Here is a 19,386-nt window from a genome sequence, read left to right on the forward strand (position 1 = left end):
TGCGGTTGAGGGCGGTGCAGTTGCCATACCAGGCTGTGATACAGCCTGACAGGATGCTCTTGATTGTGCATCTGTAAAAGTTTGTCAGGGTTCTGGGTGACAAGCCAAATTTCTTCAGCCTCCTGAGGTTGAGGAGGCGCTGTTGTGCCTTCTTCACCACACTGTCTGTGTGGGTGGACCATTTCAGTTGGTCTGTGATGTGTACGCTGAGGAACTTAACTTTCCACCTTCTCCACTGCTGTCCCTTCGATGTGGATAGGGGGGTGCTCCCTCTGCTGTTTCCTGAAGTCCATGATCATCTCCTTTGTTTTGTTGACGTTGAGTGAGAGGTTGTTTTCCTGATACCACACTCCGAGTGCCCTCACCTCCTCCCTGTCTTGTCGTTGTTGGTAATCAAGCCCACTACTGTTGTGTCGTCTGCAAACTTGATGATTGAGTTGGAGGCGTGCATGGCCACGCAGTCATGGGTGAACAGGGAGTACAGGAGGGTGCTGAGCACGCACCCTTGTGGGGCCCCAGTGTTGAGGGTCTGCAAAGTGGAGATGTTGTTTCCTACCTTCACCACCTGCGGGGCGGCCCGTCAAAGTTCAGGACCCAATTGCACAGGGCCTCCAGCTTGATGATGAGCTTGGCGGGTACTATGGTGTTAAATGCTGAGCTGTAGTCAATGAACAGCATTCTTACATAGGTATTCCTTTTGTTCAGATGGGATAGGGCAGAATGCAGTGTGATGGCGATTGCGTCGTCTGTGGACCTGTTGGGGCGGTATGCAAACTGAAGTGGGTCTAGGGTGGCCGGTAAGGTAGAGGTGATATGATCCTTGACTAGTCTCTCAAAGCACTTCATGATGACAGAAGTGAGTGCTACGGGGCGGTAGTCATTTAGTTCAGTTATCTTTGCCTTCTTGGGTACAGGAACAATGGTAGCCATCTTGAAGCATGTGGGGACAACAGACTGGGATAGGGAGCAATTGAATATGTCCGTAAACACACCAGCCAGCTGGTCTGCGCTTCAATCTCCACTTCAATCAGTGTAGATGAAGGGGAGGGGACAGGTTAAAGAAGGATTTTTAAGCCTTGAGACAATTGAGACATTGATTGTGTATGTGTGCCATTCAGAGGGTAAATGGACAAAAGATTTAAGTGCCTTTAAATGGGGTATGGTGGTAGGTGACAGGCGCACCGGTTTGTGTCAATAACTGCAAAGCTGCTGGGTTTTTCACGCGTAACAGATTTGCGTGTGTATCTTGAATGGTCCACCACCCAAAGGACATCCCGCCAGCTTGACACAACTGTGGGAAGCATTGGAGTCAACATGGGCCAGCATCCCTATGGAATGCTTTCAACACTTTGTAATGTCTATGCCCCAACAAATTGAGGCTGTTCTGAGGGCAAAAGGAGGCGGTACAACTCAATATTAGGAAGGTGTTCCTAATGTTTGGTTTACTCAGTGTATATGGTAAATTGACCACAAAATCAACATTTTGCAAGGGCCATCAGTCTCCGAACTTGAACCCCATTAAAAATCTGTGGTTTGAATTGAAGATAGCAGTCCATAAGCGCAGACGAAGGACATCATGGATTTAGAAAGATTCTGTATGGAGGAAAGGTCTATGATTTGTTCTCCAATATCATAAATCATCAGTGCAGACATTTTTATTGTTATTAAATAAAAGATGTACCTTTTGATAAGAGAGATCAGGAAACCCACCCCACTCTGTTGACCTGTAGCACATATGAACAGTATTAGACTTATCACAGAAAATAAAAGGTTATCAGTACATTAGTTATATTGGATAACTATTTCACGGACTACAAAAGGAAAACCAGCCACGTCGCGGACACCGACGTCTTGCTTCTGGACAAGCTAAACACCTTCTTCGCCCGCTTTGAGGATAACACAGTGCCACCAACGCGGCCCACTTCCAAGGACTATGGGCTCTCCTCCTCCGTGGCCGACGTGAGTAAGACATTTTAGCGTGTTAACCCTCGCAAGACTGCCGGCCCAGACGGCATCCCTAGCCGCTTCCTCAGAGCATGCACAGACTAGCTGGCTGGTGTGTTAACGGGCACATTCAATCTCTCCCTATCCCAGTCTGCTGTCCCCACATGCTTCAAGATGGCCACCATTGTTCCTGTACCCAAGAAAGCAAAGGTAACTGTACTGAACTAAATGCCTATTGCCCTGTAGCACTCACTTCTGTCATCATGAAGTGCTTTGAGAGACTAGTCAAGGATCATGTCACCTCTACCTTAACTGTCACCCTAGACCCACTAAAATTTGCTTACCGCCCCAATAGATCCACAAACTATGCAATCGCCATTGCACTGCACACTGCCCTATCCCATCTGAACAAGAGGAATACCTATGTAAGAATGCTGTTCATTGACTATTGCTTAGCATGCAACACCATAGTACTCTCCTGCCAGTTGAGGACTTGTGAGGCGTCTGTTTCTCAAACTAGACACTCTAATGTACTTGTCCTCTTGCTCAGTTGTGCATTGGGGCCTCCCACTCCTCTTTCTATTCTGGTTAGAGCCAGTTTGCGCTGTTCTGTGAAGGTAGTAGTACACAGCGCTGTATGAGATCTTCAGTTTCTTGCCAATTTCTCGCATGGAATAGCCTTCATTTCTCAGAACAAGAACAGACTGACGAGTTTCAGAAGAAAGGACTTTGTTTCTGGCCATTTTGAGCCTGTAATCGAACCCACAAATGCTAATGCTCCGGATACTCAACTAGTCTAAAGGCCAGTTTAATTGCTTATTTAATCAGCACAACAGTTTTCAGCTGTGCTAACATAATTGCAAAAGGGTTTTCTAATGATCAATTAGCCTTTTAAAATTATAAACTTAGATTAGCTAACACAACGTGCCATTGGAACACAGGAGTGATGGTTGCTGATAATGGGCCTATGTACGCCTATGTAGATATTCCATTAAAGATCAGCCATTTCCAGCTACAATAGTCATTTACAACATTAACAATGTCTACACTGTATTTCTGATCAATTTGATGTTACTTCAATGGATAAAACATGTGCTTTTCTTTCAAAAACAAGGACATTTCGAAGTGACCCCAAACTTTTGTATATTTTCTTAATTCCATTCCTTTACTTAGACTTGTGTGTATTGTGTATATGTTGTGAAATTGTTAGATATTACTTGTTAGATATTACTGCACTGTTGGAGCTAGAAACACAAGCATTCCTCTACACCCGCAATAACATCTGCTAAACACGTGTATGTGACCAATAAAATATTATTTGATTTGGTGAAGTCTCACAAAAAAGGATGTACAAATGAATAGCTGAGGGAAGCCTTTCTGAAATAAACAGGCCACATCTGATTTACAAAGTAACTCATATTTTATGCAACACTGTTACACTAACCTCTATCACGATAAGTGCTGGGTTGAGGTTCCACTCCCCTCATCAACAGTGATGGGTTGGTCATCTCTCCATGTATTGTGTCCCACTGGCTTCACAAAGCTCCTGTGGCCTCCAGTGAGATGTCCTTCACTTGAGAGAGTGATTGGGGTAAAAGAGGTGGTTAGGTTAGCTACTGTCAATGCTCAACGGTATGCTGTACACTATTGACACTGTCTAGAATTGGCCAGGATGTAAGAATAAAAAACATGAGCTGGCGCACACCCAGAAAAATGATTTTGTGTGGAAGTGCTAACTAACGGCTAATAAACTATCAAAATAAAGAGAGTCGCACACTCCATATATAAACTCTGGTCATTTATTAGGTAAATCACCAACGTTTCGGCATCACTGTGCCTTCTTCAGGGTCTGACACTCTTTATTTTGATAGTTTATCGGTCTATGATCTTGACAGTACTGGGACAACTGGCGAGGACACGCTATCATGCCCCCTTCAGTTCCAGTACATGTAGTTTCCGCCGCAATGCCCTGTTTTCACCCTAGCTTTGAGTTACAGTGCCTTCCGAAAGTATTCAGACCCCTTGACTTTTTCCACATTTTGTTACAGCCTTATTCCAAAATTCCAAAATTTGTATTTTATTTTTTATCCCTTCATCAATCTACACACAATACCCGATAATAACAAAGCAAAAACAGGTTTTTAGAAATTATTGCTAATTTATTAATAATATAAAACTGAAATATCACATTTACACAAGTATTCAGACCCTTTACTCAGTACTTTGTTAAAGCACCTTTGGCAGCGATTTCAGCCTTGAGTCTTCTTGGGTATAATGCTACAAGCTTGGCACACTTGTATTTGGGGAGTTTCTCCCATTCCTCTCTGCAGATCCTCTCAAGCTCTGTCGGGTTGGATGGGGAGCGTAGCTGCACAGCTATTTTCAGGTCTCTCCAGAAATGGTAGATCGGGTTCAAGTCCGGGCCACTCAAGGACATTCAGAGACTTGTCCTGAAGCCACTCCTGCATTGTCTTGGCTGTGTGCTTCGGGTCATTGTCCTGTTGGAAAGTGAACTTTCACCCCAGTCTGAGGTCCTGAGCGCTCTGGAGCAGGTTTTCATCAAGGATCTCTGTACTTTGCTCCGTTCATCTTTGCCTCGAACCTCACTAGTCTCACAGTCCCTGCCACTGAAAAACATCCCCACAGCATGATTCTGCTACCATCATGCTTCACCGTAGGGATGGTGCAAGGTTTCCTCCAGACGCGCCGCTTGGCATTCAGGCCAAAGAGTTCAATCTTGGTTTCATCAGACCAGAGAATATTGAACTACACTTGTTCTAGCCTAGGTTTACTATCTCTCTAAAAAACTGTTATTAACACAAGCCTGTTAAATAATTCTAAGTTAAAGGGGTTAATAAGGGGTATGTGGTTAATTACCCTCTTATCCCAAGACACTAAACATTATAACTATAATATGTCAGATAAGGAATGATTCCCAGATATCCTCTGCGTACATCTCAAGACACACTGCTACGATTTCTCCCCATTGTGGACACTCCTATGTCTGATAAGGCTACTCAGGAAGGAGAAGCTCTTGTGACATAATTTGCAATTGAAGCTGTCCTTGGTGTGAACAGTCTGGTGCTGCTTCACATACCTTGCCTCAGCAAAGCGCTTCCCACACGTGGGGCAGGCATACGGCTTGTCCGCGTCCGTCCTAATGCTCGGCCTCCCACATTGTGACCCAATGACACCAGAGGAGGTAGAAGCAAGCGTTTTTGAGCTCCCTCCTTGACCTCTAGCCATTGTTTGGGTGTTGTTGGGATTGTGTGCTGTGTTATATGCTAGGTACCTCTTATGGTGAACGCCCATCCTGACCCTGTCTGTATTGGTGGGGTAAACCTGAGGTAAGTGAGGAAGGCTAGACCCAGGCCCAGACCTTCTATTAACCAAGTCACCAGGCATTGGACGAGGCCCTGAAGGAGAAGACAGACTTGCTGATAGACTACCACCAGGGGGGGCTCCCATCACTCGCTGTGAAGGCTGAAGCCCAGGGTGACCTGCTCTGTTCATCATGGATACTGTGGTGTTTGTATCATAGGAACAGGAGGGTCGATCTCTATCAGCCCCAGGACCTGCTCCATCCCTGCACTGAGACTGTGAAGAGAAGGGTCTGGGCTGCAGACTGGATCCCTGATTGGAGCCTCTTTCTCTCTGATGACCACCAGGACTGAGGTTGTTCAGTCCACCTGTCCACTGGTTGTGTTCTGTGTAGTGGTTGTGGTGGAGTCTCTGTCCCTCGCGGTTGGGTACTAGTTCCGACTCGGGAAGGAAGAGTGATGGCTCCAGATCCAGGGTTTTGATCCGGGGCCAGGGTTTGTGACCACCCACCTCAGATGTCCAGTCTCTTCCGTCAGCAACACCAGACATCAGCTGGTCCTCATGGACTGCAGACTGTAAACAGAAAAGCATAAAGGTTTATATAAGAAATTCTTTGCTGTACACACAGAAACATGACATGATATTATAAAATGTTAACCACAGTCAAGTACCTAACAATATGGAGCCATTGGAGTTTACTATGAAACATTGTCCATATGTGTTGATTCAAGAATGAAATATGTTTTGGTTCGACTGAGATGAGGGAAACTCAGTCTCTGCAATAATACAAAAATAACAAAGTCAGTCAGCACAGCTATCTGTTCTCTCCCCCCGCATACAGACACATCCCAGTCCCCGCAGACCAAATCTACACCTCACCCTGCTCTCAGCCAGTCTGTTGTCATGGAGACTAAGTTTGGTTGTTGTTTTGTGTTCGACTGTCTTTTCTGGTTAACACTGTTGTACCCCAGCCCAGAGTTGAGGACGCTGTCCCATCCACTGACCTCCACTATGTCGCCTCTGGTCCTGGCCTGCTCGGTAATGTTGTCCCCTGGGCCCTTGGCTGCACCCGTCTGGGTCTGAAAATCCAAGACGGCCGCCCAGTCTCCTCTGTTAGCCTCCAGCCAACCACCTGCAGGAGGTTAGAAAATAGACTTTAAAAAGATGGCAGAGAAAACGCTACATATGGAGTTTTTCTTTATCAATTACCTGGTCAAGTTAATTAGGGATAGGTGTTCCGCTAGCGACCCACCTCGACAACATCCGGTGAAATTGCAGAGCTCCAAATTCAAAATACAGAAATGCTCAAAATTAACATTTATAAAAGATACAAGTGTTATACATCGGCTTAAAGATTAACTTCTTGTTAATCCAGCCGCTGTGTCAGATTTCAAAAAGGCTTTACGAGGAAAGCACACCATGCGATTATCTGAGGACAGCGCCCCGCTTACAAAAGCATACAAACATTTTCAAGGCAAGTAGAGGAGTCACGAAAGTCAGAAATTGCGCTAAAATTAATCACTTACCTTTGATCATTTTCATCTGGTTGCAGTCACAAGAGTCCCTGTTACACAACAAATGTTCGTTTTGTTCGATAAAGTCCCTCTTTATATCCCAAAACTCTGTTTTGTTGGCGCGTTTTGTTCAGTAATCCACTGGCTCAAAGGCAGCACAACATGCAGACGAATACATCCTAATAGTACCGGTAAAGTTCGTCGAAACATGTCAAACGTTGTTTAGAATTAATCCCCAGGTTGTCTATTGTCTAAATAATCGATAATATTTCAACCGGACAATAGCGTATTCAATAGAAAGGAAAAACAACAAAGGGCGCGCAATCGGTCACACGCGCAAACCAGCTCTGCTTCATTCTACAGTCCACTTACAAAATGGTCTCATTCTTCTTCATTTTTCAGAATACAAGCCTGAAACGATGTCTAAAGACTGTTGACATCTAGTGGAAGCCATAGGAACTGCAATATGGGTCCTAACCCATTACATACTGTATAGGCATTCAATTGAAAAGTACCCACATCAAAAAAATCCCACATCCTGGATGGATTTTCCTCAGGTTTTTGCCTGCCATATCAGTTCTGTTATACTCACAGACATTTTCTTAACAGTTTTGGAAACTGTAGAGTGTTTTCTATCCAATACTACCAATTACAGTGAGGGAAAAAAGTATTTGATCCCCTGCTGATTTTGTTCGTTTGCCCACTGACAATGAAATGATCAGTCTGTAATTTTAATGGTATGTTTATTTGAACAGTGAGAGACAGAATATCAACAAAAAAATCCAGAAAAACGCATGTCAAAAATGTTATAAATTGATTTGCATTTTAATGAGGGAAATAAGTATTTGACCCCTCTGCAAAACATGACTTAGTACTTGGTGGCAAAACCCTTGTTGGCAATCACAGAGGTCAGATGTTTCTTGTAGTTGGCCACCAGGTTTGCACACATCTCAGGAGGGATTTTGTCCCACTCCTCTTTGCAGATCTTCTTCAAGTCATTAAGATTTCGAGGCTGACGTTTGGCAACTCGAACCTTCAGCTCCCTCCACAGATTTTCTATGGGATTAAGGTCTGGAGACTGGCTAGGCCACTCCAGGACCTTAATGTGCTTTTTCTTGAGCCACTCCTTTGTTGCCTTGGCCGTGTGTTTTGGGTCATTGTCATGCTGGAATACCCATCCACGACCCATTTTCAATGCCCTGGCTGAGGGAAGGAGGTTTTCACCCAAGATTTGACGGTACATGGCCCCGTCCATCGTCCCTTTGATGCGGTGAAGTTGTCCTGTCCCCTTAGCAGAAAAACACCCCCAAAGCATAATGTTTCCACCTCCATGTTTGACGGTGGGGATGGTTTCTTGGGGTCATAGGCAGCATTCCTCCTCCTCCAAACACGGCAAGTTGAGTTGATGCCAAAGAACTCCACTTTGGTCTCGTCTGACCACAACACGTTCACCCAGTTGTCCTCTGAATCATTCAGATGTTCATTGGCAAACTTCAGACGGGTATGTATATGAGCTTTCTTGAGCAGGGGGACCTTGCGGGCGCTGCAGGATTTCAGTCCTTCACGGCGTAGTGTGTTACCAATTGTTTTCTTGGTGACTATGGTCCCAGCTGCCTTGAGATCATTGACAAGATCCTCCTGTTTAGTTCTGGGCAGATTCCTCACCATTCTCATGATCATTGCAACTCCACGAGGTGAGTTCTTGCATGGAGCCCCAGGCTGAGGGAGATTGACAGGTCTTTTGTGTTTCTTCCATTTGCGAATAATCGCACCAACTGTTGTCACCTTCTCACCAAGCTGCTTGGCAATGGCCTTGTAGCCCATTCCAGCCTTGTGTAGATCTACAATCTTGTCCCTGACATCCTTGGAGAGCTCTTTGGTCTTGGCCATGGTGGAGAGTTTGGAATCTGATTGATTGATTGCTTCTGTGGACAGGTGTCTTTTATACAGGTAAGAAACTGAGATTAGGAGCACTCCCTTTAAGAGTGTGCTCCTAATCTCAGCTCGTTACCTGTATGAAAGACACCTGGGAGCCAGAAATCTTTCTGATTGAGAGGGGGTCAAATACTTATTTCCCTCATTAAAATGCAAATCAATTTATAACATTTTTGACATGCGTTTTTCTGGATATTTTTGTTGTTATTCTGTCTCTCACTGTTCAAATAAACCTACCATTAAAATTATAGACTGATCATTTCTTTGTCAGTGGGCAAACGTACAAAATCAGCAGGGGATCAAATACTTTTTTCCCTCACTGTATATGCATATCCTAGCTTCTGGGCCTGAGTAACAGGCAGTTTACTTTGGGCACCTCATTCATCCAAACTTCCGAATACTGCCCCTATCCCAAAAAAGTTTTAAGATGTGTGTTTTTGTATGCAAACACAAGTTGCTCTATGCTATAATTATTTCTCCCTTACCTTGCTCCCCCATCTTTAGTCCACTCAGCAGGTCAATGCTTTCTGGTTCGTCTTCGATTGTCTCCTCTTTGACCAGCAGCAGATCAGGCTTCCCATCCTCCATGTCTACTGACTGTAAGAGGTACAGAGTGAGAGGATGTGGGATCAAGAAATGATATGAGCACCCTGCTATGGAGCACCTTCTGATTGGGCAATGAGGGATGGCTATGAGTACTATGGAAACTTGTTAGTTGATTTGATACAATGCAAACATGTTAGTTGATTTGATTACTTGACACTTTTTCATGGTTTGATCATTCAAACTCACACTTAAGACAACATTCATCTAGACCTGGGCCCGTACCTAGAAAGAGTCTCAAAGTAGAAGTGCTGACCGAGGATCAGGTCCTTATCTGTCTACATAGTCTAATTCATTAGGATCTAAAAGGCAAAACCATTCAGACAGTAGTTCACAGTGGGCTCACCTCAGTGAGACTGTGTGTGGTCCTGTGCTGCTCAGCTGGTTCCTCTGTGGCTTCAGGAGGAGGTGTAGTCTGGTTGTCCTCCATGACCATGGTCCCCTCAGGGTTCCCCAGACCCTCCTCACAACCATCCTCCTTCACCAGCAGCACCTCTGGACCCTCCTCCTCCTGGAAGAGACAGGTGATACAGATTACACAGACATACTCTCCCTCAGGTACGTACACACAGAAAATAAACACACTTTCAACATGAAGTGTTTACCCATCCCCACTACGTTTGAGTCCTATACTGTAGTTACAGAATGACTTCATTGTTGTTAAACCCATCACGGAGGACATAAATATGATGATGTGGGTAAATATGAGTCAGCTATGATAAGTCAAAAGTAATCATATCACAAACTTGACTAAACTATATGGAATTGTACAGTAAGTGTTAGTGTGTAAGTATATTTAAGTGTATATTGGTTATAAAGTGCTGTTGGATTTATGCAGAATAGGGTGAGATCAGATGTGATGTATACTAAAGAGAGTCTCAATGAAAGTCTTAGAATGAAAAGTCCCATTTTGTGTTTATTAAACATAAACAAGTTTTAAATACACTATTTATGAAAACCACATATATACATCTCAACAAAAAATGTATCACTTGCATACATTTTCTCATTAAAAATGTATTGGAAAAACATGTAGTTTAATAGAAGTAATGAAATAGACATTTGTGAACATCATATAGCCTACACAGTACAAACACAATATGTATCAGACTTTAGACTTATATACACTGCTCAAAAAAATAAAGGGAATACTTAAACAACACAATGTAACGCCAAGTCAATCACACTTCTGTGAAATCAAACTGTCCACTTAGGAAGCAACACTGATTGACAATAAATGTGTCTTTAATGCAGTGTTTGATGTAAATGTCAGAAGCTATTGAGTGGAATGGTTTTTCTGCTGGTGTATCCTGAGGTAGCTCCTCTCTGAGAACCTCTTCCCGCAGTGCGTACAGGCAAACGGCCTCTCTCGCGTGTGGACCATATGGTGCCTCTTCAGCTGGTCCTGACGGGAGAACCGCTTCTCACACTGGGGGCAGCTGTAGGGTTTCTCCCCTGAGTGGACCCTCTGGTGCCTCTTCAGGTCACCAGCCTGTGCGAAGCGCATGTGACACGGGGTACAGCTGAAGGGTTTCTCCCCAGTGTGGACCCTCTTGTGGATCTCCACCTTCTGGGGGCAGCTGAAGCCTTTGTTACAGAACATGCAGAGGAACCGTTTCTCTTTACTATTGTCTGATGTGGCACCCCCTCCCTGAGCCTGGGCTGTGGCCCTGTCGTTTGAGTTCAATACCTGATCGAAAAGGATGTGGCTGTGTGAATCGGAAGGTGCCATCGACGTGGACACTGGGTCGTGATCCCTGAACGCGTGTAAAAGGGAGTGGGTGGCGACATTTTGATTTGTCTCTAAGCTTTCCCTGTAGTCTAAGAAATCTCTGCCCTGCGAGTGTCCGTTTACTAGGTGACCATTCCATGTGGGAGGTACGTTGCCCTCCAATTTTACAGTCACTTCATCTACGACTAAACCCTCACCTTTCTTATCTAGACACCCTTCAGAGTATTCACTACTACTGTACCGGTTCCATTCCCCTCTAGACAGATCAGTCTGTGCTTCTAAACCCAAGGGCATGTTGCCAGGGTCCATCTCTGTAGCGTAAGAACAAGACAGATCATCAACGCCAGTGTCTAACGCGTCGCCATCTCCATCTCCATGGGAATGACCCATCCTCTGGCTCTGGTGAAATACCGGTAGGTACTCTGAGCCGGAAGCAGGAGGACAGCCCAGTCTCTCTAGTTCTGATCTGTGGTCAGATCCTGTGTGTAAGAGCCTGTGTGTTACAGTTAAAGTCTCGGTATCTGTCTCTGACTTGAGGACGGCGTTCGGCGTTCCACTGACCTCCAAGATGCTGTGTCTGGTCCTGGCCTGGGGCATGGCGGCGGTGGCGAGGTCCTCCGTGGCTACAGCCGCTGTTTCAGTCTGGATGTTTCTGCTGTGCCGTGGGTCCTTCTCTCCTTCAGTCCTCTCCTGCTTGACCCCAGGACCTGCAGCCTCTGCAGACTGACAAGAAGAGAGGAGGTTATTATCGATACATGAGTTGAATTGGATAACAATATGGTAGTGAAGTCTCAAAGTCCCCTATGGCAAATAGATGAATAGCTGATGGGAGTCTTTCTGAAATAAACTGATCACATTTGATCTACTGTAATTTTAATGTAACACTATTACACTAACCTCTATCACGATAATGTGCTGGGTTGAGGTTCCACTCCCCTCATCAACAGTGATTGGTTGGTCATCTCTCCATGTGTTGTGTCCCGCTGGCTTCACAAAGCTCCTGTGGCCTCCAGTGAGATGTCCTTCACCTGAGAGAGTGATTGGGGGAAACGGGTGGTTAAGTTAGGTACTCTCAATGCTCAATTGTGCACTTGACACTGTCTACAAGTGGCAAGGATGTCCCTTCTCATAAATTCTTGACATACTATTTATTGATTGATTGATTTTGTTCCATGCATTACATTATTTTGAGTATGGCAATAGGGAATTCAGTAAATCAAGAATCTGGTTAGAATATGATAATATGAATTGGGTTAGAATATAATATTGTGTCTCTGTGTTAGAATAATTAATTCTTAATTGACCTGCCTGGTAAATAATTGTTTTTGCAAGATAGCTAAGTAATCAGGGGAAGTACTACATCAGGCCCGGCCCCAGGCATAAGTGACATAAGCGGTCACTTAGGGACCCCATCCACTAGTGCCCCCCCCCAAGAAAAGTATGTATAGATTGCCTTGAGAAAGTATTGACACCCCTTGACTTTTTCCACATTTTGTGGAAAAAGGATTTTGGGGGGGTCACTGGCCTACAAACAATACCCCATAATGTCAAAGTGGAATTATGTTTTGGGGATTTTTTAAAAACAAATTAAATTAAAAAGTAAAGTAATAAGTATTCAAGCATAAATAAGTTAAGGATAAACATTTTCTTAACAAGTCACATAATAAGTTGCATGGACTCACTTTGTGTGCAATAATAGTGTTTACATTTTGTTTTTTATGAATAACTCATCTCTGTACCCCACATATAGAATTATCTGTAAGGTCTCAGTCGAAGCAGTGAATTTAAAACACAGATTCAACCACAAAGACCAGGGAGGTTTTCGAATACCTCGCAAAGAAGGGCACTTATTGGGAGATGGGTAAAAAAACTAAACAGGCATTGAATATCCCTTTGAACATGGTGAAGTTATTAATTACACTTTGAATGGTGTATCAATACACCCAGTCACTACAAAGATACAGGTGTCCTTACTAACTCAGTTGCCAGAGAGGAAGGAAACCGCTTATGGTTTAATGGCTGTGATAGGAAAAACTGAGGATGGATCAACAACATTGTAGTTACTCCACAATACTAACATAAATGACAAGAGTGAAAAGAAGGAAGGTTGTACAGAATCAAAAATAGTCCAAAATATGCATAATGTTTGCAACAAGGCACCAAAGTAATACTGCAAAAAAATGTGGCAAAGCAATTAACTTTTTGTACCACTCCATATTTTCAAGCATAGTGGTGTCTGAATCATGTTATGGGAATTATTGTAATCGTTAAGGACAGGGGATTGTTTTTATTTTTATAAACTTAATGGAGCTAAGCAAAGGCAAAATCCTACAGGAAAATCTGGTTCAGTCTGCTTTCCAACAGACACAGGGAGATTAATTCACCTTTCAGCAGGACAATAACCTTAAACAGAAGGACAAATCTGCACTGGAGTTGCTTACCAAGAAGACAGTGAATGTTCCTGAGTGGCTGTGTTTAATTTTCTTAAATCTATTGCAAGAACTGAAAATGGTTGTCTAGCAACAACAACCTATTTGACAGAGCTTGAACAATTTTTAATAATTAGCAAATGTTGCACAATCCAGGTGTGGAATGCTTTTAGAGACTTACCCAGAAAGACTCACAGTGGTCATCGCTGCCAAAGGTAAGTCTACAAAGTATTGACTCAGGGGTGTGAATACTTATGTAAATTAGATCTTTTTGTATTTAATTTTCAATAAATTTGCTACAATATCCAAAAACATGTTTTCACTTTGTCATTATGGGGTAGTGTGTAGATTGGTAAGAAACAATTGTAATTAAATCCATTTTGAATTCATGCTATAACACAACAAAATGTGGAATAAGCCAAGTGGTATCAATACTTGAAAGCACTCACCGGCCAGTTTATTAGGTATACCACCTCATTCCCGAAAATGTGACAACGGAAGGCAGGCTTCATCAGCGCCTCACACACCACTTGGAGGCAATATGCATTTTGAAAAAAAAATCTGGATCCCATGGCAACGTGTAAAATTTCAGGAAATTAACTCTAAAACATTCTCTGCCTTCAAACTTTTGCGTAGGGTCCCCAAAAGGTTAGGGCCAGCCCCAGCGCCGCCGGAAAACGTGTGGCGAGACAGTATTTGCCCCAGTACTTTTCAATCTCAAAGCAGCAGCAGCAACAAATGCGTTTACCAGACATATTCATTAGTTAATGTCATAGAAAAATGTTTTGCAACGGAAAGGAAAGCAGCCGTTTCTTATTGGACAAGTTTACATAGTACCTCCCCCAATTTCAGCCTGTTTTCCTCCGTTTTGTCTAGTGACGCGGTAGCCCCATGCTTGCTGTGACAGGTGGATTCACTTGTCAGTCACAGGGGTCTCCTAGCTACAGCCTCCAAAGCCTCATCAACCACTCCTCTCAACAACTAGTTTGGTTGCACCAGCACCTCGTCAAAGACGGTACAGTATGAAGATAGGCAGAAACTGCTTCTCCAATAGAAATCCCTGATCACGCATGGAGGCGACGTCATTGCCGCATTGGCTAGCTTTACTCATGCGCAGAAACATGTCATCGGGTCTAACGGTCGTCTCGTGCCGAACTGCACATGTGCAGGCCGTCAGATCAAAGACACTACTTCGATCTAAAGTTGTTTTTGTTCTCTCATCGACTTCTCAAACCCCAGCCTGGTCTGTTTGGTCTGCTTCGCAACGGTTCCTGGAAGTCTCGCAATGTTGCGTCTCGGTTTAGAAACTCTGTGACCTCGTTGTTTGGCTGTCCTTGCTATCAGGGATCCTTGGGACATCCCTACCCCATTGAAGTTGAAAGTTAAAATGGTTAGGGCTTTAGGGTAGGGATGTCCCAAGGATTTCGAATAGCACTAACCATTGTTTGACTCGCACTTTGCCTCTTTCTTCGCTCACGTTCTGTGGGATTTGTGTTTGTGTTATCTAGTGTAAGTCTTCTCCTGCTTGCCTCATGAGAGAGCGAACACACATTTTCATGGAAAACAGAGTATGTGTTAATAAAAGCAGTTAAAGCAGTTTAGTCGTCGTCTAAAACTAGGTAGAACGATCCAATCTATAGCTAGCTAAAAAAACTACTAACGCTAGTGTAGAGTAGCTAGATGGGTAGGTAGCAACACATCCGCCACGCTGATCCTCAACACTGGAGCCCCCCAGGGGTGCGTGCTCAGTCCCCTCCTGTACTCCCTGTTCACCCACGACTGCATGGCCAGGCACGACTCCAACACCATCATTAAGTTTGCAGACGACACAATAGTGGTAGGCCTGATCACCAACAATGACGAGGCAGCCTACAGGGAGGATGTCAGAGACCTGGCCGGGTGGTGCCAGAATAACAACCTATCCCTCAACGTAACCAAGACTAAGGAGATGATTGTGAACAGGACTACAGGAACAGGAGGACTGAGCACGCCCCCATTCTCATCGACAAGGCTATAGTGGAGCAGGTTGAGAGCTTCAAGTTCCTTGGTGTCCACATCACAAACAAACTAGAATGGTCCAAACACAAGACAGTCGTGAAGAGGGCACAATAAAGCCTATTCCCCCTTAGAAAAAGAAAAAGATTTGGCATGGGTCCTCAGATCCTCAAAAGGTTCTACAGCTGCAACATCGAGAGCATCCTGACTGGTTGCATCACTGCCTGGTACGGCAATTGCTCGGCCTTTGACCGCAAGGCACTACAAAGGGTAGTGCGTACGGCCCAGTACATCACTGGGGCTAAGCTGCCTGCCATCCAGGACCTTTACACAAGGCGGTGTCAGAGGAAGGCCCCAAAAATTGTCAAAGACCCCAGCCACAGGCTGTTCTCTCTACTACCGCATGGCAAGCGGTACCGGAGTGCCAAGTCTAGGACAAAAAGGCTTCTCAACAGTTTTTACCCCCAAGCCATAAGATTCCTGAACAGCTAATCAAATGGCTACCCAGACAATTTGCATTGTCCCCACCCCTTCCCTGTTATGCTGCTGCTACTCTGTTTGTTATCTATGCATAGTCACTTTAACTCTACCCACATGTACATATTACCTCGACTAACCTGTGCCCCCGCACATATACTCTGTACCGGTACCCCCTGTATATAGCCTTGCTATTTTTTTTTACTTAACACTTATTTTTCTTAACTGCATTGTTGGTTAAGGGCTTGTAAGTAAGCATTTCACTGTAACGTTGTATTCGGCGCATGTGATTTAAAAAAAAAAAAAAGTAGTTGATTTAATGATTGAATATATGGATTTTACAGGCAATCAGTTCCTACAGTGACCACCAGGAAACCAACCTCTGGTGGGACAGATGGAGCCCAGGACAACAACACAAAGTTAGTGGTTTTATGACTTACACATAAAAAACTGTTACAAAGTCTACTGTGTATAGTGTTAAATGTAACCCTGCCTTACATAAAGATTACAGAATTAATAATTGCATTAGAGCACTGCAATTAGATTAACAAATAGGTTTTATGACATTAAATTAAGACTTTCAAACCTGTTTGCTTAACATTGTGTATAGAGTGAAATTAATATTTAAAGACATTGTAACCATTCTTTGCATAACGCTCAGCCCTGCTATAGTAGTTCACTAAACTACAGAGCATGGTGTCCATTAAAGTTGTCTTCTCTGGCTGTTTTGATATCTGATTTAGAATGAATAATAACAAGGTTTGTGGTAGTTTGAAAGGGTTAGATCCACCTTAGGCCAGGAGTGTTTCCAATTCACATGACCCAAAAAAATCCAAGCCCTATAGTCATAACACAGATGAAAAGGGAAGCTATCTATAACAATATTTTGGCATAGCCTAGGAATAGGACCCAGAGTTTTACCTGACCAGGAAAAACTCTAAACAATCAACCCGTCTATTGCATACTATCCAAAAACTGACCAAGTCACAATTCTGGGTAACATCTGAACACATGCGCAGAGGGGAACTGGATAATTTATGCAAAATGTACCTCTTGCCAAGCCTCTGTATCGGTCGAGAATCTTGACACTACTGGGACGACTGGCAAGGACGCGCTCTCGTGCCACCTTCAGTTCCAATATCTGTAGTTTCCTCCGCAATCCCCTGTTTTCTTTCTGGCTTTGAGACATTTCCAAACGGAACACTGCATAGTCGTCGTCTACGAGTTTACAGATCTCTGCCACAGCTGCATTCGCTAGCACCTCTATGATGGAGGCTATTTGAGTGTGAAAACCCATACAATTAGCCATTGTTGTTAGCGGCTACCTAGCTAGCGTTACCTAGCTAAATAACATCTATCAACCAAGTCCTGTCTCCAACGCGAATTAAAAACTACCTGAGATAAGTATGTAGTGCTTTGCAGTTAAATCAGTCATATTTTGAGTTCCATGGTGTTAATAAACTTATAAATAACAATAAAACCGCTAACGTGGAAATGGTTATTGGTCACTGTTTACTTTTGTTTACTACTTCTTCGATGAAGTTTAACTGCGGTTGGCATCCAATAAATGTTGCGTTACCGCCATCTATTAGACTGGAGTATAACTCCCTTATTCTTTGCTTTAAACAATTGTTTAATAAGAATAATACAACAAATACCCTACCATCTAACACTACACTCACACAAAACTGTAATAATATTTTTTTTAAACATACTCCACTATTTTAAATCTATTTAGTCCTACTCCAGCCCAACAGCCTGAAAGGATGGGACACCACCACTTAACACACCCAAATACCTCTCTGCAGCTGCCACCACAAAAATCCAATATTACTGAAACATATCACTTGTTGGTTTATCCCTCTGTACTGGTACAGATCTACAACTCACACCACTCCTCTCAGGATCCCTCCCCCTTGACTCATCTTCCTCTACTTTCTTCACTGCCTCAGCATAAGACAACTTCTGCACTACTATGACCCTGGAAACCTCAACCTGGCTCTCTCACACTGGACATTTCTGATCCCCAGTCCCATGGGCACCCCTACAATTAACACATACCACTACTTTCCCCAATGCTACACATTCCTTTGTCTCATGCCCTTCCGCATGCACACTTCTCACACCTAGGAACCTCCCTACACACTGCTGCCAAATGCCCATAAGCTTGACACCTGTAATAACGTAATGTATTCGGCACAAAAGCTCATACAGGATAACTTATATCCTAACATCACTTTGTTGGGCAAAGACTCAACATCAAAACTCAAAAGAACAGAAAATGACTTCTGTTTCTCCACTCATGCCACCCTGTCTGCGTCGCAACGAGCAACAGAATTTTTTATTTTTTATTTTACCTTTATTTAACCAGGTAGGCCAGTTGAGAACAAGTTCTCATTTACAACTGCGACCTGGCCAAGATAAAGCAAAGCAGTGCGACAAAAACAACAGTTATACATGGGATAAACAAATGTACAGTCAATAACACAATAGAAGAAAAAAAAATTTATAATCTATGTACAACGTGTGCAAATATAGAAGAGTAGAGAGGTAGGCAATAAAAGGCAATAAATACGCCATAGAGGCAAAATAATTACAATTTAGCATTAACACTGGAGTGATTGATGTGCATAAGATGATGTGCAAGTAGAGATACTGGGGTGCAAGAGGGTAAGTAATAATATGGGGATGATGTAGTTTGGTGTGCTATTTACAGATTGGCTGTGTACAGGTACAGTGATCGGTAAGCTGCTCTGACAGCTGATGCTTAAAGTTAGAGAGGGAGATATAAGACTCCAGCTTCAGTGATTTTTGCAATTCGTTCCAGTCATTGGCAGCAGAGAACTGGAAGGAAAGGCAGCCAAAGGAAGTGTTGGCTTTGGGGATGAAATATACCTGTGAAATATACCTGCTGGAGCGCGTGCTACGGGTGGGTGTTTCTATGGTGACCAGTGAGCTGAGATAAGGCGGGGCTTTACCTAGCAAAGACTTATAGATGACCTGGAGAAAGTGGGTTTGGTGACAAATACAGTGGGGAGAACAAGTATTTGATACACTGCCGATTTTGCAAGTTTTCCTACTTACAAAGCATGTAGAGGTCTGTAATTTTTATCATAGGTACACTTCAACTGTGAAAGACGGAATCTAAAACAAAAATCCAGAAAATCACATTGTATGATTTTTAAGTAATTAATTTGCATTTTATTGCATGACATAAGTATTTGATCACCTACCAACCAGTAAGAATTCCAGCTCTCACAGACCTGTTAGTCTTTCTTTAAGAAGCCCTCCTGTTCTCCACTCATTACATGTATTAACTGCACCTGTTTGAACTCGTTACCTGTATAAAAGACACCTGTCCACACACTCAATCAAACAGACTCCAACCTCTCCACAATGGCCAAGACCAGAGAGCTGTGTAAGGACATCAGGGATA

General features: G+C 43.5%; 2 protein-coding genes across 2 annotated transcripts in view; both read right to left on the reverse strand.

Moving 5' to 3' along the window:
- Window positions 1-3,553, reverse strand: part of LOC139566762 (uncharacterized) — a 29,642-nt gene extending 26,089 nt beyond the window's left edge. The window contains exon 1 of the mRNA XM_071388056.1: window positions 3,389-3,553. Within this exon, the coding sequence (XP_071244157.1) occupies window positions 3,389-3,452 (64 nt within the window). The 5' untranslated portion in view covers window positions 3,453-3,553. The remainder of the gene's footprint in view (window positions 1-3,388) is intronic.
- A 100-nt stretch (window positions 3,554-3,653) lies between these two features.
- On the reverse strand, window positions 3,654-17,599 carry LOC139566754 (uncharacterized). The gene is made up of 7 exons (XM_071388044.1): window positions 17,001-17,599; window positions 11,947-12,077; window positions 11,611-11,772; window positions 9,664-9,828; window positions 9,200-9,311; window positions 6,270-6,397; window positions 3,654-5,838 (listed from the first exon to the last, which is right to left on the reverse strand). The coding sequence occupies exons 1-7, from the start codon at window positions 17,257-17,259 to the stop codon at window positions 4,915-4,917; spliced, it is 1,881 nt and encodes a 626-aa protein (XP_071244145.1). The 5' UTR covers window positions 17,260-17,599; the 3' UTR covers window positions 3,654-4,914.
- Window positions 17,600-19,386: the final 1,787 nt, after the last annotated feature.

Source organism: Salvelinus alpinus, chromosome 39 (genome assembly GCF_045679555.1).
Source record: "Salvelinus alpinus chromosome 39, SLU_Salpinus.1, whole genome shotgun sequence".
In the NCBI taxonomy this organism is placed as follows: Eukaryota; Metazoa; Chordata; class Actinopteri; order Salmoniformes; family Salmonidae; genus Salvelinus; species Salvelinus alpinus.